We start from the raw sequence: 25,484 nt of genomic DNA on the forward strand, positions 1-25,484 counted from the left end.
CTCCGATAGAGACCCTTCCCCGGAAAGGACCGGGTAACATCCGGTATATTCCTACTCCTTCTCTTTCTCCGGTTTGGACCATATCCGGTTTTAACCGTATACAGTGTGCCCATGATCAGATGCAAGAAAATTATCAGAAAAATATTCATTTTAAAAATAGTATATTGTATACTACATTGGCGGAGCCAGTATTTTCACCTAGGGGGTTTAAAAATCTGAAGAAGTAAATACATAAAGAAGGCAAGGGGGCTCAACATCTACTATATATACATAAGAAAAAATCTAACCTTATATATACACTGTAATATTTTGCCAAGGGGGTTCGGAACCCCCTGGAGCCTACTTAGCTCCGCCTTTGGTATACTATTTAGTGAAAAGTATTTCCAAAATATTCAGTAAGTGTATTCATTTTACACTTTTGAATTATATAATTCACATGTTATATACTTTAATAGTACACTATAATCAGGGGCAGATTTAGACTATTCTATGGAGGTTTTTGGAAACCCTCATACATTTGCGCGGATTCTGTATTTATATTGAAAAATTCAATAAATATGTAAAATATACAACTTCGAAATTCATAACAAAGTCTTATTGGTCTAGCTTAAAGAGAAGGAACTCTTTAAGCCTTTGCTCCTCTTGGTCAAGTGATCAAATTCCCTTAGTCACCATGTAGGCTTTTGTTTTGTCTCTTTTTATTTTTTAATTTGAGATGAGTGGGAATTCACAAACTTTAAATCTTGAATTCGCCTCTATAATGTGATTTAACTATTACTAATGTTATATACCTTCTGGGTATATAGTTATATGAATTGTATGCTTTGAAGGTATATAACGCATAACGGACGAATTTTATAAATTGGTACACGTAATTTCTTTTAACCATCTTGATAATCATGTAAAAGTTCCCATATCTAATTAGTCCGTGATATTCTAGCCCATTTAATTGTTGCGAGCTCATTCGACTTCAATTTAACATTAGTTCTGTAAAAATTAGCTCAGACAACTAGTTCCCGGACCACTTGTTAATATTTAACTATTGCTTGAAATGCAATTGAGAAATAATCATATTTGAAAGGAAACAGTATCTCAATAAAACTATTTTTAACTAGAACAAACAATAATCCTAGTACAAGTTCGACACTTTAACAAGTGAAACTTCACACAGGCTTTACTGAAGTTCGTGACATGGCTTTAATGATCATCGTGGGGATCCTAACCCTGCTTCCTAGCATTACTGTTACATGCTCCCTCTTTCTCAAATTATTTATTGTGATTATTACAAATAATTATCCCAAATTATTTGTCGTTTTAGGAGTTCAAGGCACAATTAATTATTTTTTTCTCATTTTACTCTTAGTAGAATTTTGTCATTATTATAACAGAGATGACACATAAATAGAGTAACATTTAATGGAGAGAAATTATACTTTTTTTTTAAGTTTGTTCCAAAAATCATGATATGCGTGTCTATAAATAGAAACAATTTAAGTTAAACTTTTTATTTTACCATTAATAGAATGATTTACAATCACATGAATATCTATGGTTTATTTAGATCATAAGTTTTTAAAGCTTCTTTTTCTTCCTTATTCTTTAAGATATGTCAAAGTGTATCACATAAACGGGGACGGAGGGGGTATTACGTAATTTTATGATTCTTAAAGAAGCTAAATGGCTTGATAAATTTAAGCATTAATCCAACGAATGTCAACATAAAAGCTTATTTAGGAAGTGTGCGGCCGACAACAAAAGGTCGAACTGAACCGCATAAAATATGACCAACCACACAATCAACATGGATGAGTTCTCTAGAATCGTCACAAGGGACAACTCTAACCGCTCTTTTCATAAGGAAATTTCAAATAAATGTGCCGTTTTTACAGCTTCATAGCTTAGGTAGACAGTGAGGTAAGACACACCCTTCAATAAGAGAGAGTATCATAAATGACTTGGCCGAGATAATTCATTAGAATATTCCTTTCTAAATAATAATTACTTCGTTTGAAAGTAATTTGAATAAAGTCACAGACAAATCAAGTGGGATATTAGGCGGAAATAATTTATGCAAAATTTTGCTTTATGCTGGTGTAGGCAAATGTGAGAATAGCCAATGAGACAAAATTTAACATATATCGAGTCAAATATTGCAGGCACAAAACGTGGAGATCGTGTAACTTTGTCACAAAAGAGAACAAATAATAACAGACCCAAGATTACTATCACATTTCATCCATGCGTGCCAGCCCAGCATTTCAGGCTAATCAGGTATTAATTTAATTTCTTGCTTATTTAAACCCCGTTATCTCCTCAATTCGTTTAAAAAATATTTTCACTAGAATTTTCGGGGACAATTAAAAAATGATGGAGAAATTCAAGTATCCAGTAACTTTAATTACACTCTTGGTCTATGTTCAGTCAATCAAATCAGAAATTCCTCTAGCACCAGCACTATATGTATTTGGAGATTCAATATTTGATAGTGGGAATAATAATCTTTTGCCAACTTTAGCTAAGGCTGGTTTCAAGCCTTATGGTTCTAATTTTAATGGAGGAGCTACTGGAAGATTTACAAATGGGAAAACTGTTGCTGATTTTATTGCTGAATTTCTTGGATTACCGTTTTCACCACCTTACTTAAGTTTACGAGGATCATTAAAACTCACAGGGTTAAATTATGCATCTGGGTCCTGCGGTATTTTACCTTATACAGGAAACTTCATCGTAAGATATGCTCTAATTTATTTGCGTTAGCTACTTGTTTTTTTGTTCATTTGCTTTATAGTATTAAATTATCTAAAACATAATTATTAATAACGGCAGAAACAAAGCTACATAGTCTGAAGGTTCAATTAGAATCTTCTTCATTGGAAGTACTTTATATTTTGCCATAAATATAATGGTTGAATATGCTTAACTCAAGAAAAGTTTCTAGTGTGGTGGTAAAGGTGGTTCAAAAAACGTTTAGTAACTGGATTCAAATCCTAATTATGATACTGTTACAATTTTTTTAATCTCCTTGGTAGAATTTCTGTTATAGTTGCCCATGATATGTAAATGGTTATCTGAAAAATAAGCTGTCTGACATGTTATAGCATACTATTAATTATAATAACACTATTTATAAAAATAAATGTACTGTCAATATGTAGAAGTAGTTAAATCCTAACCAATAGTTAACTTATTATTTTCTTTTCTTGGTTTTTGGTAGGGCAAGTGCCTGCATATTTCTGAGCAGGTTGATTTATTCCAGCGAACGGTAGAGCAAGAATTGCCTAGACAATTTGATGATCCTGAGGAGCTTACCAGTTATTTATCGAGATCGATTTTTCTCATCTCTACAGGCAGCAATGACTATGTAAACAACTATCTACAGGCAAATATATATGGCACAAGCAAACATTATACTTCCGAGTCATTTGCCAAACTTCTCCTCGATGCACTTTCTCAACAATTTCAGGCAAGCCTTTCTTATTGGAGTATATATGTAGGATATGATAAAGCTTTTGCAGGTCATCCATTTTATGTTTGTTCATAAAGAACTTACCAGTAAATCATATAAGAGTTTTAAGTTCTACGCACACATAAATAATATTTAATCGATCAGATCCCTTGAAAAATGTTTATTTTAAAAAAAAAAAAAATCTTATTTTAGTGAGTTGAAGTGTTAGGCCAAGCTTTTTGAAAAAAATAAGTGTTTTTGAATAGTAGTAAAAATAGTTTTTCAAAAGCTAAAAAGAGTACTAGCTTTTAATTTCCTAGAGCACTTTAATTAGAAAGTTTGGCCAAGTTGATCTAATATTGACAAAAGTGTTTTTGAATTAATTAGTCAAACACAAATTGATACTAAACATATTAACTATAAGTAATATTATCGGATAAGTAATATTATTGACAAAAGTGTTTTTGAAATATTAAAAGCTTGATCAAATAGACTATCGATAACCTATAAGTAATAAGTAATATGCTATAACATATTAGCTTGCTATATAAATTAAATTCATATAAGTAAGGGTGAGATACGATTGAAACAAAGTGGCTCACATGAATATTATTTTGTATGGATTGTGCAGAGGTTATATCGGCTAGGAGCAAGAAAGGTGATAATGTTCGAGATAGGACCAATTGGTTGTATTCCATCACTTAAAAAGCAGCTTCGCCAAAATGGACTTTGTGTTGAAGAATATAACCATATGGCAGTAATCTTCAACAACCAGCTAAGTGACATGCTCAAAAATCTTACTTCCACCCTTCAAGGCTCGGCTTTTATTCTTGGCCATGCTCACTGGCTCGGCTACGAAGCCGTCACCAATCCTTCTACTTATGGTAATATTAATTTCAGAAATGATCATTGAATCAAAAAATTATCACAGAGAAGTCATAAAATTAATTTTAGTGACCAAATATACATCGCTGGAAATTCATCACTCCGGCGATGGAAATTAAAAATAGGTTGTCAAATTAGATAGAGGGAAAATTACACTCTAGGTAATTTTAAAAATATTTACGCCACGTAGCTCATATTTTCTGTATAAACACCCGATTTATCCCATATATGTATAACACTTTTTATACACTATTATACAAGGCTGATACATTATACATAATGTTTTTTTTCCCCCAAATATAATTAATGTAGTATAATACTGTATATTGGGCTATGTGGCATAAATATTTTCAAAAGCTGAATATTTAAAAAAATATCCCGATAGATAAATTTGTTATATAAACCACTACGTCATCTTCAACATATCAAACCTATATTCACATCGCTAGGCACATGTCATCATTTTCCTATTTCTTTCCACTTTTTACCTCCATTTAATTCATATTTTCTCCTCTTTAAACTGAAAATTTGAAGTTTATTAGCAGACATAAGCAAAAGAAGTTGAATTTAACTATGTGATGATGAGATGTGGCGATGCTTATTTCACAATTTTATTTTTATGCAGCAACTTAGTTGTCATTTACGGTACCATGCCGATATTTTTTTTTTTTTGGGTGATTTTCATATTTTATGCAAAATATAAGATATACACTTGACATATTTTTTCTTACAAAAATTAATTTTATAACTTTGTTGTGATTTTTATGATCATCCGTGAATTTAACTCCCGACAAGTTAAAATATTTAAGTAAACCATGATAAATATACTGTGTTTGTAGGTTTAATGGATCCAATTAGTCCGTGTTGCATCACTTGGGCAAATGGGACATCAGCATGCATACCGGAACTCGTGCCGTGCCGCAATGCAGAAAAACACTACTTCTGGGATGGTTATCATCTTACTGAAACCGTATATAGGGTTATCGCTACTAAATGTTTCAACGGCACATCTGTTTGTATTCCCAACAATATTAGTGAGCTTGTGGAAGGTTGACAAGACTTTGTTTTCTTAAGAAAAGGGATTTGACCTCCTGCTATATATGTACAACTACAAATCATGGAAAATGGAGGACTTAATTATAAGTGATATTAAACGAGTCCAAATATATGATGAGTACCTAATACTAGTATGTTATAAAGTTTCACCGATCTTTCTGCCCTTGTTAAGAGGCTCTCTTTGGATTTAGATGGGACTTTGCATATCTGCTAACGCAAGAACAAAGTGGTTCTATTCATAGATTCTAATTGAGTCCATAAATTTCCGAAAAGTTTAACAAACAAGATATTAAGAAAGAATCAACATTTAACAATTTATAGTATCTTGATTTGTAAACATGAAAATCCAACCAAATTAACAATATTTAGAAAAATATGTAGCCCGATATACAATATTATATATATAACATTCAGAGGCGGATCCAGGATTTGGAGGCTCCAGGTGCCATTTTTGTTTTTGAATCCAAATAGAGTAAATTTTTGGTCGATTACGTTGGCTTCGGGTCGGGTTATTAGTCTTTTCCATTTATATTAGATAAAACGATAGAACGAAAATACATAATTATTACAACAACTTGGCGCACAGATTAGGTCTTTCCAATTTGTTTAAATATAAAAGCAACTGATTTAGCGACATGTATTATTACCTTAAAAGCAAGTCAAGAGGAATTAAGGAAATGAAAAAAAAAAAATCAAGAGGAATTAAGGAAATGAAAAAACAAAAACAAAAAAATGAAAGAGGCAACTGATCTAAAAGGCCTTCTAAATTTGTGGAGTCAATTCGTAGATTTTACTATGTACGTGTGCTGTGCTGTCTATTTACTGCAACTAGACAGAAAAATGATTGCTGGTGAGGCTCGATCCCTGATCACCAAGGAGGCAGCAATTGTCCTTTGCCACTGGCACTATTAAGTCATTTGTTAGCCTGGGTGGCAGTATATCAATTTATACAATTTGATATGTATGTACACATATATACATAGCGTTTTCACCGAAACTTGCGAGTGGCGTGGCATCCCCACGGGCCTTAGTAAATCCGCCCCTGATAACATTATACCTGGGGGGTGGGGGAGGCATAACACATAGGGAAAACTACATATATGTACATGTTAAGGAGAAATATTTACAAAACGTGACGATAATTTTCGTTATTTACAAAACATAATGATATATTACGAAACATGACAGATTTTCATATATTTTTCATTTTTTTATTTTTTTTCCAGAAAATATATATTTTTTAAAAAAATATTTTAATTTTTTTAAAACAATAATTTTTATATTTTTTTTTTTTATTTTTTTGCTCAAAGGCTTAAAAAATTACCTCAATTTTTTGTGTATGAAAGCTGTATGAAATGTGTATATGTGATCGAAATTTTTAACATAATTTTCATACACAAAATTTTGAGCAAAAACTTTAAGCCTTGAATATTATATGAAAGTTGTTACAATGTTGTTGTAGTTGTATTAATTTTTCAAAAACCTAATATGAACTTTATGTACGAAAAATGTGAATGTAATTCTAAGTCTTGAGCGAGATATACACATTTCATGCCATTCTCATGCATAAAATTTTGAGCGTAATGTTTAAGCCTTGATCGAGATATACACATTTCATACGTTCTTCATACATAAAATTTGAGGGTACTTTTTAAGCCTTGAGCAAGATATACACATTTCATACACAAAAATTTGAGCGATTATTTTAAGCCTTGAATGTTGTACCAAAGCTGTATACAATGTTATTATAGTTGTATTAATTTTACAGAAATCTAACATGAACTTTATATACGAAAATATGAGCGAAATTTAAGACTTGAGCGAGGTACAAATTTCATACTGTTTTCATACACATAATTTTGAGCGGATTTTTTAAGCCTTAAACGTGATATACACATTTCATACACTAAATTTTGAGCGAACTTTTTAAGTCTTGAGCGAGATATACACATTTCATACAACTTTCATACATAAATTTTTGAGCGAAAAAAAGTATTTTAAAAATAATAATAATAATAAAATAAAATAAAATAATTAATTTTTTAAAAAAATAAAAAATATATTTTAAAAAAAATATAAAGCATGTTTTGTATAGGGTTTGTAATATTATGTTTTGTAAATATAAAACTAGCATCACATTTCGTAAATATTTCTCCTTAAGATGTATATATACGTAGTTGACCCTAATACATAATGTATCAACCTTGTATAAAGTGTATAATAGTGTATAAAAGGTATTTATACACAAATATGTTGAAAATTGCAAATATGTTGAAAATTGAAAATTGGGTGTTTATGCACAAAACATGGGCTGGCTACATGGCGTAAATATTTTCAAAAATAAACATAGAACGTAATTTTCCCAATCTTTTGTTTGAACCAATTATTAATACAATAATACATGGTGATAATATAAAGTTATTTACAATAAATATAAATTTAAGAGTATTATCACACGAAAAAAGACAAATGATGAAAATGGCGTGGAGAGGGATAGTAAAATTTAGGTTAAACCAAAAGTATTTACAAGTTGAAAAGGTGATCAACTTATAAGTTTTAGCTAATTTTACTTATAAGTACTTTTAATATTTACCAATTGTATTTCATTCAAAAAAAAAAAAAATATATATATATATATATATATTTACCGATTGTATAGACAAATAAAAAATTACTTATATATGCTAGTTAATAAGCTTATCCAAACATCCTCCAACTTAGAATTATGATGTTTGATTGATTTTGACTTGTAAATACTTTTGATATTTAATATATACTACTAATAAATTGATTTGAACAGCTTAAAAGTTTTCTTAAACATCCTCTAAAGTCTAAATCATATGGTTAAAAATAGTGACGACGGTGCTACAGGGGGAGTAAAATTCAAATAACCATTTTTTAATTTCGATGATTAAAAAATAGTTATTATTTTAAAATTCAGAAAGTAAACTACAGTATATGACAAAATTTTCACTTACAAAATTTAAAGGCTTAATGCATATGCAGCCCCCCAAACTTTTTTTTTTTTCATTTTGGCATCTCAATTAAGTTTTGTTCCCATTGAACCCTAGAACTTGATCTCAAGTGTGTCAATCAAACACAATCCAACTTACAAATCAAACGCAATTCAACTTACATAACATATATGGTGAGTTTCATTTTCTTTAGCCTTGCACGTGAACGTCAATCGCATCCTACGTGAAAAATTCAATCAATTAAAACCCTCCACGCATTTTAATTATACACATCATTAAAATATGTGTGTAACGACCCTTTTTCAAGAACCAAGCAATTCGGCCAACCAAGAATTGAAGACCAGACTTTTGAGATTGATTTTGAAGCATTTTTGGGATTCTGGAATAACATAATAGGATCTGGTGTTGCTTAATATCTTTGGCTTTTTATTTTCATTTTTGGTTTCTTATTTTTCAATTTTCAGGTTTAGTTTCCAATTTTGATTTCTTATTTTCCAGTTTTGTTATTTGATTGGTTTAAGTGGTGCTTCTTCACTTGTATAACACAGTAGCACACTTCTTCTTATCTGATGTGTATAATTAAAATAGATGCGGTGTTTTAGTTGGTTGAATTTTTCATGTATGATGCGATTAGCATTCACGTGCAAGGCTAGAGAAAATGAAACTCACCATATATGTTACTATGTAAGTTGAATTGTGTTTGATAGCCACATTTGAGGTCAAGTTCAGAGGTTCAATAAGAACAATATTTAGTTGAGGTGTCAAAATAAAAATAAAAAAAGAACAAATTTAAGGGGCTGCATATGCATTAAGCCACATTTAGTTGGCGTTTGGACATGCAATTTCATCTCACGAGATGAAATCAGCGTTTGGACATGTGATTTTATCTCATGAGATGAAATCCCAAATCATCCAAAAAGGCATGATTTGGGATTTGAAATCATGATTTCAAAAAATATAAATGTAAAATTTGAGCCATACGTTTATATTTTATAAAAAAGACCCATAAGTTGGTAGATATATTTACCAATCATGTTTACCAACCATTTGTATTAAATATTAATCTGCAAGTTGGTAAAATATATTTACCAATCATATTTACCATGTGGGAGGATTATATTAAAGAGTAGTTACATTACTATTCATGTTAAATTTTCCTTTTTATTGAACTAAAGTTTGATCAATTGATGTTGTATTTTTTAGAAAGGCCTTCTAGTAGCATATTAATTTTATTATGAACTATAATTTACTCATTTGGTAAGATTATATAAGAATTGACAAAATTTTGATGGTTTTCACAACTTGTGGGATTTTTATATTTATAAAAAAAACTGCAACTTAAAAATTCTAAATTGTAGTCATGAGATGAAATCATGTCCAAACAGCTCCTTAAATCAAAATTTAACTGTTCTTTAATCTTTGAAAACAAGCTGAACAAAGGTCACGCTGTTTCTACATGCTACAAGCCGTTCACAAAGGATGGACAGTACGATGTACCAGGAGATCATTCACACATAAAGCAGATATTACCCTGCCGCGTGTAAGTAAGGGTGTCAACCGGTTCCAACCGGAACCGGTTATGGAACCGGTTAAGGAACCGGCCGGTTCCGGTTAAAAAACCGGAACCGCTTAACCGGTTCCGGTTTACCGGTTTTAAACTCCAAACCGGAACCGGTCCGGTTTGGAGTGTTTAAAATATGTTTTTTTTTTGTTTTTTGTATTATATATATATATTATAGTATTTATTTGTATATTGTAGGTATATTTACATATGTTATACAACTTTATAATTAAAGTTTAAATATTTATCACTAATGTTCAATAAAGAAGTCAAGAATACGAATAGTGTTTTTCGTATACATATATATGTATAACTTACATATACTTATATATATGTATAACTTAATATATATAGTATATATACTTATATACTATATATACTTATATATATGTATAACTTAATATATATACTATATATATGTATAACTTAATATATATACTAAATATATGTATAACTTAATATATATACATATATACTATATATACTTAATATATATACTAAATATGTGGATAACTTAATATATATACTATATATATGTACTATATACTATATATACTTATATATAGGTATAACTTAATATATATACTATATATACATATATACTATATATACTATATATACTTAATATATATACTAAATATATGTATAACTTAATATATATATAGTATATATATTAAGTTATACATATATATGTATAACTTACATATACTTATATATATGTATAACTTAATATATATATATACTTATATACTATATATACTTATATATATGTATAACTTAATATATATACTATATATATGTATAACTTAATATATATACTAAATATATGTATAACTTAATATATATACATATATACTATATATACTATATATACTATATATACTTAATATATATACTAAATATGTGTATAACTATATATACTTAATATATATACTAAATATATGTATAACTTAATATATATACTAAATATGTGGATAACTTAATATATATACTATATATACTATATATACTTATATATAGGTATAACTTAATATATATACTATATATACATATATACTATATATACTATATATACTAAATATATGTATAACTTAATATATATACTTATATATATGTATAACTTATATATATATATATATATATATATACTATATATATATACTTATATATATGTATAACTTAATATATATACTATATATATGTATAACTTAATATATATACTAAATATATGTATAACTTAATATATATACATATATACTATATATACTATATATACTTAATATATATACTAAATATGTGTATAACTATATATACTTAATATATATACTAAATATATATATAACTTACATATACTTATATATATATAACTTAATATATATACTATATATACTTAATATATATACTAAATATATGTATAACTTAATATATATACTATATATACTTACTTATATACTATATATACTTATATATAGTATATACTATATATACTTATATATGTTTAAGTATACTATATAACTTAATATACTTATAAGTATATTCTTAGTATATTTTAGGTATATTCCTAACTTAATAAAAGTAAAAATATGAACACAAGTAAATAGAAGTAAGCTCAATGAGCCATATTTTTATTCATTCTTGGATAACATTTATTTGCAAGTTGTATTTTTTTTTAACTTGCAAATAATACATGAGTTGTACAAAAATAGTAGAATAATAAAATCACCAATTTTGAACCATTTCGTTAATTTCCCCCACATCATATTCGGTCATGGAAATATCTTCAAAGTCTTCCATTTGGTCCGGTCCACTAGCTATCAAATCTTCAATTTCTTCCTCTTCGCCTTCCTCCGCTTCTGAGTTTTGGTTGCGTCGCTCCGATCTAATCCAATCTCGAATGCACACTAGTACTTGCAAGCTAAAGCCGGATAATGAATGTCTATGGTCTCCAATTTGCTGTCTTCCTTGGCTAAATGCGCTCTCCGAAGCCACGGTTGATACTTGAACCGTAAGGATATCTCGAGCCATTCTTGAAAGTACCGGATAGCTTGCCTTGTACTTCTTCCACCATGCTAAGACGTCCACCTCATCCAAGAGTTGGTTGATATCTACATTTGGGTGCATCAAATAAAAATTATATTCATCAAAGTTTGCGAGAGAAGAAGAAGTTGGTCAGTGAATGTAAAACTTTTAAAACCCGACAAGCCCTTTTTGCTACTTTGAGAAGTAGTAGGGCGTGGAGCAACGGGTGCCGTACGTTCTTCCAAACTAGAATAATGAGTAAAAACTTTTCTAAACTCATCATCAATAGCGAGTTCGGCTTCAAATAAAGATGGTTGAGTTCCCGCTTCAATTTCTAAAAATGTATAAATTTGACTAACCAAATTTTTAGTATAAGACAGCTTTAAACAAGGATTTAAAAGGGAACCCAATATAAATAAAGTTGGGATGGGAAAAAAATACTTCTTAAATTTGATTATCATTTCAAAAATAGCCACTTGATAATCGGGTTTATGTTTATACTCTTGTAAAACTCTAGCTATTTCCGCTAAGTAGGCTAAAATTCCGGTTACCGTGGATAAAATTATCTAGAAAAAGCAAGAGTTGCATTATTAAAATTTTCTAAGAGTTCAATACATTCTTTAACATCTTCCCAATGCATAAAATTTAACCAATCCTGACTATCGGTATTATATTTGTTGTGAACTTGTTGTATGGGAATCCTATACTCATATGCTTGTTGTAGCATAATGTAAGTGTAGTTCCACCTAGTCTCAATTTCTATTTGAATTTTCCTAGGTCTAAGGTTATTTTCCACACAAGCATTCTTAAAATCTCTAATTCTTCCCCTATTAGCATTACAAAAAAGAAACGCAACGAAGATTTCTAACTTTTTGAACGAAATCATCAAAATGCTCAAGACCATCTTTAACAATTAAATTTAAAATGTGACAACTACATCTTACATGAAAAATATTTTTTAGAGAGGGTTTATTTCTTTTTTAAAAGACCAACCCTTTGTATTATTAGAAGCATTATCTAAAGCAATACAAAGTGTTTTTCTATAAATGTTAAAAAATCTCATAATAGTAGACATTGAATCGGCTAAAAATTTTCCATCGTGACGACCTTTTCCTTCGTCATATAAAAAAGCTATAATTCTTTTTTGCATAACCCAGTTGTCATCAACCCAATGACATGTAATAGCAAAAAAATCTAAATGGTTAATACTAAGACCCAAATCAGCGGTAAGACAAACATTACAATTTAAAGAATTAAATACGTGGCGCAAATAAAATCTATATTTTTAAACAAATCTATAACATCGGCTCTACAAGTACTTCTAGAATACCCTCAAATAACGGATTATAACAACGTTGAATGTAAGTAACAAACCCCAAACCCGAGGGAAAGGAAAATGGTAAACAATCATAAGCTACCATTTTAGCTATTTCTACGCGTTCTTTTTCTTGTCATACTTAAAATTTCTACCGGTTCGTGTCTATCGTCATTTGAATCCCCCACATTTGAACCCGTTTGCTCTCCCCAAGCATCCATATGTTTGGTTCTCATATGAGAATTTAGTGTACCCGTTCCACCATCCTTACCGTTCTTGCTTAAAACTAAATACTTGTCGACATATGTTACATGTAGCCGATTGGCTTTCCCTATTCTTAGTCATAAATTTCCAAATTTTAGCTGTTGGCTTACGAGTTCTAGGCGGTTTGTCTTGTGTATGTGATTGTACGGGGACATGTATCTCTATGGGATTTTCGGGGGGTTGTGTTTCATCATCATCATTTAAGTCTTCATTAAAAGTGTCGGTAAAATGTTGTTGCATTGCCTCATGACCTAAAAGTGGATTATTTCCACCAACATCAATACCTACATTAGGTGTTTCTTCCACAAATGTTTCCTCATTAAGCGCACCTCTAACAATACGACTACTACTACGGCACCACGTCTTAATCTCTTTGACATTATTAAATAGAATTAATTTAAATCACAATCAAATAAATCACAAGAAAATAAATTACAACAAATTAAATTGCGTAAATTAAATTGCGTAAATTAAATTGCGAAAAATAAAGATAGAGTTGGAACGAAGGTACCAAATTGCCGGATTAATTTCCAAGAAAGTCAAGGCGGCTAGAATTGCAAATCCACCAAAGCTACTTCGGATTGTTGCAAAATCACCAACTCCACCAACAATATTATAATTGCAAAATTAATAATTGAAAGTTGAAACTATAATAAGACTTTGTGGCTAGTTATTGCAAAATAATTATAATTGAGAGATTGAGATTTGAGAGAAAGATGAAGAAGAGAGTGAATTGGTGTGAATTAAAATGAAAATGAAGAAGGGTTTATATAGGGGTGGGGGATGGGTTAAAGTGTTAAAAAAAAAAAAAATTTGGGGGCAAAAAATTAACAAAATGGCCGTTTGGAAACGGCCATTTTTGCAAATGGACCGTTAACGGTCCATTAACGGCCGGCCCAACGGCTATTTTTTTTTTTTTTTTTTTTTTTTTTTAATTTTCACCGGTTAAACCCGGTTTAACGCTCCGGTTCGATTCAAAATATTGGGCAGGACGAGTATCAATTAAACGGTTAACCGGTTAACGCAACCTTCTTCTACTTGCTTCCCGCTTAACCGGTCCGATTCTGGTTAAAACCGGTTAGCCCGAACCGGTTGACACCCTTACGTGTAAGACAAAAACACCACCCAAATTAAAGAAAGAAAAAATCTCGTTGTCTCCAAATAAAAAAAAATCTCGTTTTCTCCGTACAGCTCCCATACGTCTCAACCCCTCATGATAATCACTCCCCTGAAACCTTACAACCATATGCATAATTTGTGTATGGATACATAGCCATAATTTAATTTTGAATACAACATAATTTAACATTCAAATTTGCAGGCTTGTCCAAATCATACACATACATGTTCGTATATGCATCAAAAATTCGTCACGTATTGGTGGGAAGACGAAACTGTTCTGTCAAACACATATCTGTACGTATACAATTAAACATATCTCCTAGATGATTCATTCTTTACAAACATAATCTCAACGTATAGATGGTCCAAAGGTCTAATTGATTGATTGAGATTTTTTTTTTTAATATACGTACATTAGATAGGGGAAGTGATGGGAGCTGTAACGTCGTCTATGGCGGCAAAGTTTGCGTTTTTTCCGCCAAATCCACCGTCGTATGGGGTGGTGGTGGAAGAAACGACGGGAAAACTTAAGATGACAGAGGTTGTGCAAGGGGAAGACGTGGACATATTGAAGCTAGGGACGAAGAAGGGGACAGAGATTATTGCCATGTACGTGAGGAATCCAGGGGCGAAGGTGACGGTGCTGTACTCTCATGGAAATGCGGCTGATTTGGGGCAGATGTATGATTTGTTCACAGAACTCAGTCTTCATCTCCGGGTCAATTTGATGGGGTATATATATATTCTTCTCTCTTGCTATTTTTCATTCGGAATATAATGTATTAGGATTAAAACAAGCCCGAATAGAGCAGAATGAATATAGAGATTCAGGGTGTGTTCAGTATGAAGGAAAATGTTTTCCTGGGAAATAAGTGGGTTTCCTACTTATTTTTTTGGATTCGGTATTAAGTGAAAAATATTATCCTAAAAACATTTGTATATAATCTAGACAGGCGGAGGTTGGGGTGGAGGCATGGGGTGGTAGGGGATGGGGGCTATCAGCGTGGGGGTAAAGATGAGGTGTGTTGGAGGGTGGGGAGGACAGAATCAATGTGTAATGCCACTTGTGGAACTTATTTTCTCTACTTCCACTAAGGAGGTTTTGGAATTTCAAAGAAGTAGGTGCACTTCTTAATGTGAGTGTGCGCGCATATTTACATATTAAAAGAAAATTTTAAAATTTGTATTGAACTATATAATTTTCTATATACATATATAATCTGAATTTGAAACAGTGAGTTGTTTATATGCTGGATTCTACTCTGTGTCTGAATACTATGGGAATCTGTTATGTATGGGCTTGCCAAATTAAAATAGAGTTAAGCTACCTTAAGCCTAATGTAGTTGATGCATCTAGTGATTCAGAAATAAGCTTGTGCTTGCCACAGTAAATCTTTTAGTATCACTATCTGATGTGTAAATTTTGACCCCAGGAAGATGATCTTATTACCAGTTGTTTTGTATATGCCCATTTCATGCAAAGAGAACACTAGTGGACAAATGATCTCTTTGTTGTTGGTATTACCCTCTCCCCTTTGTAAATTTGATGTTGCAGTGATACTTTCACATGGTTTAGGAACTCCCGTTTGACCGACCTCGTGGATATGCCTTAATGTTGAGGAAACTTGTTTCTTTTATGGTGAAATGCGTGTTTTCTTCTTAGCTATGTGGATTTTGAAAGATAACAGAAATGTAACATTGATGTGTAGCATCTTGGAAATATCTCAGGCTCATCAGAGACTTTCTGATATTCAAAGTCGAGGAGATGCTCACTTTTCCTTGTTCACTGGATTTCTTACTCTCCTCTCTTTTAATCTGAGTGCTTAATTTTATTTGAACGGAACCTTTGGGGCGGGGAGAAGCTTGAAGGGAGAGTTGTTAGTTTTGGGAACTTTTCTCAAGAGTTGTTGTTAGTTTTGGGAACTTTTGTTGTTAGTTTTGGGAACTTTTCTTAGTTTGAAAAAGATACACATATATGAAATCCAAATTACCTCAAAATTTCTGAGTGTCCTTTCTTTTCTGGCAGGTATGACTATTCAGGATATGGACAGTCCACTGGCAAGGTATGGAATATTTCTTTAGATGATTAAATTTAGGCAGTTCCAGATGAAAGCACTTGACTCTGTATTCTTATTTTTCTATAGCCAAGTGAACAGAACACTTACGCCGACATAGAAGCTGCATATAAGTGTCTTGAAGAGACATATGGGGTGAAAGAGGAAGATATAATATTATATGGACAGTCTGTTGGCAGTGGACCAACATTAGATTTGGCATCTCGCTTCTCAAGATTGAGGGCTGTGGTTCTACATAGCCCGATACTCTCTGGAGTTCGCGTCTTGCATCCAGTTAAGAAGACATACTGGTTTGACATATTTAAGGTTAACATTCTATTCATGGCAGTTATCTGGAACTCTATTTGACCAAATTTTAGTATTTCTTCTTCCTTCTTGTAATTAGCTGTTTTTCTTTCTTTTCTCAATGCAGAACATTGACAAGATACCATTGGTCGAATGTCCAGTCCTCATTATTCATGTGAGTATCCATATTCCCTTCATAAATATATCATATAACCTTAAAAGTGATTTTTTCTTTTTTCACGGATTAGTAACTGTTGATAAATTAGCAAAACCAGAGGGAATGGTAGAGATAGAAGGCCTGTAGTTTGGATGAATTGACTCTTTAGCATCAAGAACTACAATGTGGCTATGATTCTACAATTACAAGCTAACTCCCCATATGAATTCTTTTGACATTTCTAGGGCACAGCGGATGATGTTGTGGATTTTTCCCATGGTAAGCAGTTGTTTGATCTATGTAAGCAAAAGTATGACCCGTTGTGGGTTGAAGGAGGTAACCATTGTGACTTAGAGCTCTACCCCGAGTACATAAAACATCTGAAGAAGTTCATATCAGCTATTGAGAAATCGACGGTTTCTACCAATGGAGAGAAATCGACGGTTTCTACCAATGGTGAGAAATTGACGGTTTCTAACAATGAAAATGCACCAAGTATGGACCCAATAGATAAAAACCTTGAAACGTCGAAATAGCAGAGATTGTAGACGCAGGCCATGCAGAGACCAGAAGGAGAAATTTGGACCTAGTACAGAACAGAGAGAAAAACTACAAACAAGCACACACCGGAGAGATATATTGAGAGCCAGCATGGGCAAGAAAGAAACGTTAAGCAAAAATATGGATCTAGCAGAAAGGGCAGATAACAATTCAGAACTACCAAAAGAAAGCAAGAAACATTTTTTATCTGTCATATTATATTAGCCGGCTAAGAGTGTTTTTCATCTTCTGTTTCCTTGTACTAATTAGCATGATCTTGTATAAAGTGTGATAACTGCTTTAACAAATGATTGCTTCATTGGTGTGTTATCTTGCCAATTTGTTGCCGATATTTTTTTCGTTTAACCTGTTTTTGGTACTGCGTCGTTGAGCTGAGGGTCTATCGAAACTCACCTCTATACCCCACAAAGGTAGGGGTAAGCTTTGCATAGGTAGGGGTAAGCTTTGCATACATTCTACCCTCCTCAGACCTCACTTGTGGGATTACATACCCTGTTGTTGTACTGCTTTAACAAATGAAAGATACTACTGGTGGTTTACTTGTTTTTGTAGTCATCTTCCATATCACTTTTTCAGTGAGCTAGATGAGATTGCTAGCCATCTATACATTTTATTAAATTGTCTATGTGATTATGTATGTGCATTTACCTAAAAATAAAACTTAATTATCTCAAAACAGGGACCAGGAAGCGCTGTTTTGGCCGATAGCAAATTCCTGTTGCAGTCATCTTCCATGAATTCGGTTCTGATGTTTTAGTTATTAGCTACTACTATTTGATTAATAACGAAAAAGACATTATTTTAGAAGCATTTGACAGTAATGTTCTTTGGTTCCTTCAATTTACCCTTTGGGCAGAGCCAATTAAATTATTTCAGTTGATTAACTCAAGATTTTGAAGAAGCTAATTTGGTAGAGTAATTATGGTTCAATTTTAGTATCAATTTTTTTTTCTTAAAGTAAACTAATGAGATCTGTGAATTTTAAAATCACTTATTCAAAAATCATTTAGTTGAATATTGAGATTCCATTATCATGACCAACAAAAAGGAGCACCAATTCATGGGTGACCCTTCATGGGAATTCTTCTCATTTGCAAAAAAGATAAAATTATTAGTACTTCGGACTTCAATCTTCATAATTGAGTGATTTTGGCCCTCCAGCGAAATCAAGAAGCAAATACGAGAATTGAGAATACTATAAATTTAAAAGAACGAGTAAATAAGAACAATAAAAGTATTCATACAACTGCAAAATGATAAACAAGGAAAAATCCAACCAGAAGTTCTAACAAAAATTATCGCCAGCTTTTTTTTCCCTTTTGCGGGCATTGGATGGATGTATTATGTATATTTAACAAGGATTTAAGTTATTAAACTATTTGTATAGAGCATTGTACACTATTATTCATGCAACTAACCTGCTATTGCAGGTTATAATCCACCTATTTCTAAGTTATCATATCAAGCTTGAAGATCTTTGTTATTTATCAACTTAATCTGATGGTATATATGCATTGCGAGTGCACATAACATAAACTCATTCAGACATCCTCCTCCTGTTTGAGATTAAACGGTTGGTACATTCTTTTTTTTTTTTTTTTTTTAATCTGTACAGCATTGCTTGATAACATACAAATATCAAGTTTGATAAGATCCAGGAACAGCTCTTAAGGTATTGCCACAGAAAAGAAAAAAAAAAAAAAAAAAAAAAAGATAAAACTGTTGATTCATGGTGGAGGAATTTGGTAAGCAGATTGCACTTTGGATTCCAGCAGAGAAACATACTTATCGAGCATCGAAATAACAGCTTCAAATTCAGTAACCTGTTGTTCTATCGTGTCAATCTGTTGAACATACTCGTCAAAGCTGCCACTTTTAGACTTCAATTGCTCCACAAAGATCCTCAATCCTGAAGCCACGTCTCCAAAGCCTTTATATTCCTCAGCAACCCTTGTATTCATTTTCTCCACAAGTCCAAGTACATTGTCGGTTTCCTGGGATACAATGAACAAAGCAGCATAAGCTTGTATTCTGCAATATTGGTTTCTAATATACCAAGGTCAGGAATGAAAACTATAAAGAAAAAAATTTCCCAGTATTTTCTCCCTGCAACAAATAGTAATATCACTGGGTATGATCACTAACAAATAGAAATACCATTAACTGATCATTTCTGAACTACACATTTGTCAGACTCTTCAAGAAACAATCTTCCACTTCATCTGTGCAAATTATTTCTAAGCTGCCTACTAAGGAAAACTATCCTGTTGTTATTGGGATGGCAACATTTGCAAGTATGATTACCGTGAGAAACAAGAGTGAGGAACATGTAAAAAAAGGTTAATTTCCTTTGAAATTTCTGTCCATGCTTGCTACACGTAAGTGCAACACTAATTGCATATTTAGTAAGACACGGAGGTAGGACAACATCCCAGAAGGAAGAAAAACTAATTTCTACAGAAGTTTATCAACTCCAGTAAATGAGAACGCCCTCTCCTCACATCCCTAATGAAAGAAAAGAAAAAAGGAATTGACGATATACAAAGCAGCACTGTTGAATTTTTTTTACAAAAAACAAAGACTTTCTTATACCTGGAGTTCGCCTCTAATCATCGTGGAAACATTCGTGAAAAGGTCATTGAGCGACTCAGCCAAATGGTCCTGCTCCATCTTTTGCAGAAATTCACTGTTTAGGAGCCTGAGGGGGTGAGAAAACTTGGTTAATGTTGGTAGATATACTGTTAAAGTTGCTTTATTTTTTCATGAAAATTTATAACCAACCAAAACAAAAGATATGGAACTTGGTGTTGGAGTGTTGTAAACAAATAAAAGAAACAAAATAGCTTGTCATGTTCGAAGAAAAATAAAAGAATGGGATTTTTAATGTGGAAATTGACTGTAAAATAATTATTTCCGAAGGGGTAAACAAGGAAAAGATAAATAACTAGGTAACTTCAGACAACATTTTGAAGGGTACATTTGACCACCTTCAATTATTGCTGGAGTGCTAATGATACAAGACCAAAAAAAGGTATATCTAAATTGAGAAAAATTACTGGCAAAGGTCAAAGTTTGGAGCATAAGTAGAGTACTGGAGGGAAACTTCATACTAAAGCATCAAGATAGTATGTATAGAACAGTTGTTGCTACCATTGCACAAATTTTGCCTCATGTCTGAAGCCACCATCGCTGAATACAAGCAAAATAATAGCTGAGGTATCAGATTTATACAGAGTTGTCAAGACTGGTAAATTGAAAGCCTAGCCATGTGGAGTGGTTATATGATTGGGTAGATACCTTAAGATGGAATGGTGATAGACGAGAAACATTTATAGCGAAGGCCTGTTACAACACTCTGTCCAAGCATGATATTTGGCCCTTCCATACGCTTTGGAATATTAGAACTCCACTTAAAGTAACTTGCTTGGGTTGAATTGTGTTAACATGATGCTTGCCTAACAAAGGACAACTGGATAAAAAAAGAGTTGGAAAGTCCTATTAATCTCCCCTTGCACCGCTCAATAGCAACAGAGAATCGGAGCATGCTTATGAATCTATATGGTATCTAGTGGGTGATACCTAAGACACTTATAGATACTCCACTTAGCTGGAAAGCAGGAAAAACTAAATAGTAAATAAGTACATATTATGATCTTAGGTATACAATCCCAGCTTGCATTTGAGGGTAGTGTTGAGGGATAGGACTTGCAGATGTTTTGAAGGAAGAAGAAAGACCCTACGCGAGTTTGAAATTTAGTACTAACATTTTATCTTATTCCGAGTAATTTAGAAGTAGTAAATGATAGAGCTATTTTAATGGAATTTATTAGTTCCCTACATAGCTCAGTAGGGGAGCAGACTTTTGTACCTTTTATTACTTATCTGGAGAAAGAAAAAGATAGAATGTCAAGAATAAGAGTGCCTGAAGATGGCAGGAGACAAGGCAACCCACACAGCGACACATTTGTATGTTCAGGGATTTGAGAGTGGAAAAGAATAAGTACAGATTAACTAGACTATAGGTGTAAATTTAGTACACAAAAGGCTTTTGTTTCATGTCTCAAAATGCACCACAACATGAACCAACTTTTTGTAAGGATCATCTGTCATGAACTATGCAAGAACCTGTGATATTAACATCTCCCCTTTCAATTTACCCAAGAACTTAAACTACATCACAAGATTGACACTCACTCGTTCTTGCTTGGTAATGTACTATCTCAGGCATGGACACCATAGACACTAGTGTCAAACACAAATATTAGTTTATCCCACTAGATGGAGAGAAGAATATCTAAAGACTCTTATCCCTTCCCAAGCTGAACGCTTAGGGTGTGTTTGGCATTTTGGTTGGTCAAAATGTTCTGAAAAACGTTTTCTCTAGGAAAACAAGTTTCTTCAAAATGAGGAAAATGACTTCCGTAATGGATGTAGGGAAAACGAGTTCCATAAATGACATTCCAAGTTCATTGTCTCCTTCCCACCCAACCAACCCCCATCCCTTGACAATTCCAACCCCTCCCCCCACCCCGCTATTAAGCTAGATTACATATAAATTCCCTTGGGATAATATTTTTTTGCTTATTTACCGAACACTAAAAAATAAGTAAGAAATCCACTTGTTTTCCAAGAAAAGATTTTCTAGAAAACCATTTTCCATGGGAAACATTTGCCTTCATACCAAACACACCCTCAGACTCTTAACCTCTTTCCAAGTTGAACCAAAAAAATGGAAAGAGAAGTCCTTTTGTTTCTTGTGAAACCATGAGGTTCCATTTAGTATAGATGACTGGATGTTAAGAGTAGTGTTTCTACTTTTTGTATACCACTTGTATACAGGGGAATTTTCCTATTTAATCAATACAATCATCCCTGGTAATATATTCTTTAAAGCAGATTCTGCAACGAATCATCAACCAACACACAAGGCTATTTTCAGTACTTATGTACAGGACTGCAGGTCAACTATCGAACCCATATCTGGTTTTCTTGAAACAGCCTATATTTAGTGCATTGATTATACTAACTACAAAAAATTGTTGACAGTCCTTATATAAACAATAAAAATAACACCCCCAAGCACACGAGATTCTAACCAAATCTTCCATTTTTTTTCCCCATTTTTGTTCGGGAAAGTTAATTTAGCTATCAATTGGGTCCAGTAATTCTCCCCCATTTGATGAAAAACAGAAACACTTAACAAATCGAGAGACGATACGAAGCTTAAAGTATAAATACCTTTGTTGATGACCGGAGAAAGACAAGTATGAAATGGAGAGTCGTCTTCCGCTGATGACAAAACACAAGAATGTATTTAAGTCATTTTATACTCCATATACAAACTAGGAGAAGAGAACCATTTTTCCCACTATTTATCCAATTTAATGTGAAAATAATTATTATTTCAATCTTTTAGATTTTTTATATTAATTTTTTTTATATAATTGTAGGTCAACTTAATTAGATGTATAAATTTTTTGTATATATGTTAGTGTACAAAATTAAGGCTAAAATGACGTCTATGCTGATAGAAGGTCGCAAGTTACATGTATCAGGTTATTGGATGAGCATAGATTGATCCTAACATTAATTAGTACATTACTATGATTAAAATTATCAAGCTTAATCTGAATGGTATAAAACATTCAGTAAATTTAACAATGAATCATAATTAAACTTGACATGTCAAAGTTAGTCAAAATATTCTAAATAATTATAAAAATCATGAAATTTTTTCCAAAGTTAGTCGATATGTACTAAATTATTATTTTTTCTTCTATCCTTTAGAAGAGCCAGTAAGTGGCACCTTCGTCGTCCGTCTGTGTACCGCCTATAAAAAAAAAAAAAAATTTTTTAGGGCCCCATATTAATCAACCCCTAAAAAAAAAAAAAAAAAAAATGGGCCCCATATTAATCAAGCCCTTAAAAAAAAAATTGTGGGCCCCATATTAAACAACATCGAAAACATTAAAAAAAAAAAGGCTACCATCCAAAATCGAAGGAAAAAAAAAAAAAGTGGACCCATATTAAACAAAATCGAGTAATATTGAAAAAAAAAAAAGTGAATCCCATATTTAAAAAACAAACACATTAAAAAAAATGTGGGCTCCATATTAAACACGATGCGTATTAAGTAGAAACACTAATATAATAAAGATTTAGATACGAAGACAAACTAATATTATATTAATCGTATTTTGAACATAGTCTATATATATATATATATACATAAAAATAATAAAACTAATAATGTCCAAAAAGGTGGGCCCCATACTAAATAACACCAAGTAATATAAAAAATGAAAATAAAAAAAAAGGAAGAAACTATATAAAGCATGGGTTTAGACTCATGCTTCATCGTCCGTTCGTCCCCAAAAAAAAAAAAGGGTGGGCCCCATACTAAATAACACGGAGCAAAGAAAAAAATTGGAACTCACCATCTCCAAACTCATGGAAAAAAATAAAGTGGACCCTATATTAACGAAATCAAGCAATATTAAAAAAAAAAATTGAACCCCATATTAAAAAATATAATATTAAAAAAAAAGTGTGCAGACTTTTTATTCGTAGCAAACACTAATATAATAAAGTTTTAGATACGAAACAAATTACAATGTTATATTAATCGTGTTTTGAACATAATATATGTATATATATTATATGCATAAAAATAAGACAAACTAATAATGTCCAAAAAAAAAAAAGTGCACCCCATAAAGGGTGGACCCCATACTAAACAACATCACAATATATATATAAAAAAAAAAAAAGTAAAAAATGGAACTCCACCATCTCCAAACTCACGATAAAAAAAAGTGGACCCCATATTAACAAAATCAAGCAATATAAAAAAAAGTGAGACCCCATATTAAAAAAAAATAATGTCAAAAAAAAAGTACGAGACTTTGTATTCGTAGTAACACTAATATAATAAAGTTTTAGATACGGAGTACAAACTACAATGTTATATTAATCGTATTTTGAACATAGTGTGTGTGTGTGTGTATATTTATATATATATATATATATATGCATAAAAATAGTGCAAATTAATAATGTCCAAAAAAAAAATGCACCCCATATTAAAAAATCAAACAATATTCATGTAATTTCAAAGTATCCATTGAGTCAATAATGATGGATTCGTTGCGCGTGCGTATCAATTAATTAAGTGGGAGCAAATGAAATTCTTTTCTTCAAAAGGTTAGGTAGTCAAACCATACAATTTTCTTTCTTTTTTTATTAGCACAGATCTATTATTTATTAAGCGTTGTATTGCTATTCCGCCATGTCATTTATTTGTTATGTTTACTAAAATAAATATACTTAAAATATTTATATTTTAAAATAAGATAGAATTTAATTACTTTTTTATTTTTATTCTTACTCCAATAAAAGTGAAAGAGATTAATGTCGTAGAAAAATATATATCAAATGGAAATCAAATAATGAATAAGGTAAATTAGTCAAATCATAATTCTAATCGACGTTTTTCTTAAAAAATATGCAAAAGACAACATGACAAGTAAAATGAGCTAAAAAAGCGAGAATATTTACCAAAAATTAAAAAATAGTATTTCTTCATTTAAATAGAAAATCAATTTCTACTTTGTTTTGTTTTAAACACGTAAAATTAATTTAATAATTTAAATTAGAATTATCCAAATCAAAATTTGATAAAAAATAATAAGTATTTTACACTTTTAAATTAATCGAATTAAAATTAAAAGTATCAACGTCTTAAATATTGCTATTATTTTATCT

At 31.5% G+C, this 25,484-nt stretch overlaps 3 protein-coding genes across 3 annotated transcripts; 2 read left to right on the plus strand and 1 right to left on the minus strand.

Annotated features, from left to right (window-relative positions):
* The first annotated feature begins 2,339 nt into the window (after window positions 1-2,339).
* On the plus strand, window positions 2,340-5,554 carry LOC132048040 (GDSL esterase/lipase 7-like). Its single transcript, XM_059438988.1, has 4 exons — window positions 2,340-2,727; window positions 3,215-3,463; window positions 4,077-4,329; window positions 5,170-5,554. The coding sequence occupies exons 1-4, from the start codon at window positions 2,365-2,367 to the stop codon at window positions 5,382-5,384; spliced, it is 1,080 nt and encodes a 359-aa protein (XP_059294971.1). The 5' UTR covers window positions 2,340-2,364; the 3' UTR covers window positions 5,385-5,554.
* A 9,076-nt stretch (window positions 5,555-14,630) lies between these two features.
* On the plus strand, window positions 14,631-18,038 carry LOC132037037 (uncharacterized). The gene is made up of 6 exons (XM_059427476.1): window positions 14,631-14,936; window positions 15,061-15,374; window positions 16,669-16,705; window positions 16,787-17,023; window positions 17,130-17,177; window positions 17,405-18,038. Exons 1-6 carry the CDS (start codon window positions 14,865-14,867, stop codon window positions 17,693-17,695), a joined length of 999 nt encoding a protein of 332 aa, XP_059283459.1. The 5' UTR covers window positions 14,631-14,864; the 3' UTR covers window positions 17,696-18,038.
* A 1,209-nt stretch (window positions 18,039-19,247) lies between these two features.
* LOC132037048 (biogenesis of lysosome-related organelles complex 1 subunit 2) lies at window positions 19,248-23,105 on the minus strand. Its single transcript, XM_059427482.1, has 3 exons — window positions 22,959-23,105; window positions 20,313-20,418; window positions 19,248-19,714 (listed from the first exon to the last, which is right to left on the minus strand). Exons 2-3 carry the CDS (start codon window positions 20,388-20,390, stop codon window positions 19,448-19,450), a joined length of 345 nt encoding a protein of 114 aa, XP_059283465.1. The 5' UTR covers window positions 20,391-20,418; window positions 22,959-23,105; the 3' UTR covers window positions 19,248-19,447.
* Between the last annotated feature and the right edge of the window lie 2,379 nt (window positions 23,106-25,484).

Source organism: Lycium ferocissimum, chromosome 2 (assembly GCF_029784015.1).
Source record: "Lycium ferocissimum isolate CSIRO_LF1 chromosome 2, AGI_CSIRO_Lferr_CH_V1, whole genome shotgun sequence".
Classification (NCBI taxonomy): domain Eukaryota; kingdom Viridiplantae; phylum Streptophyta; class Magnoliopsida; order Solanales; family Solanaceae; genus Lycium; species Lycium ferocissimum.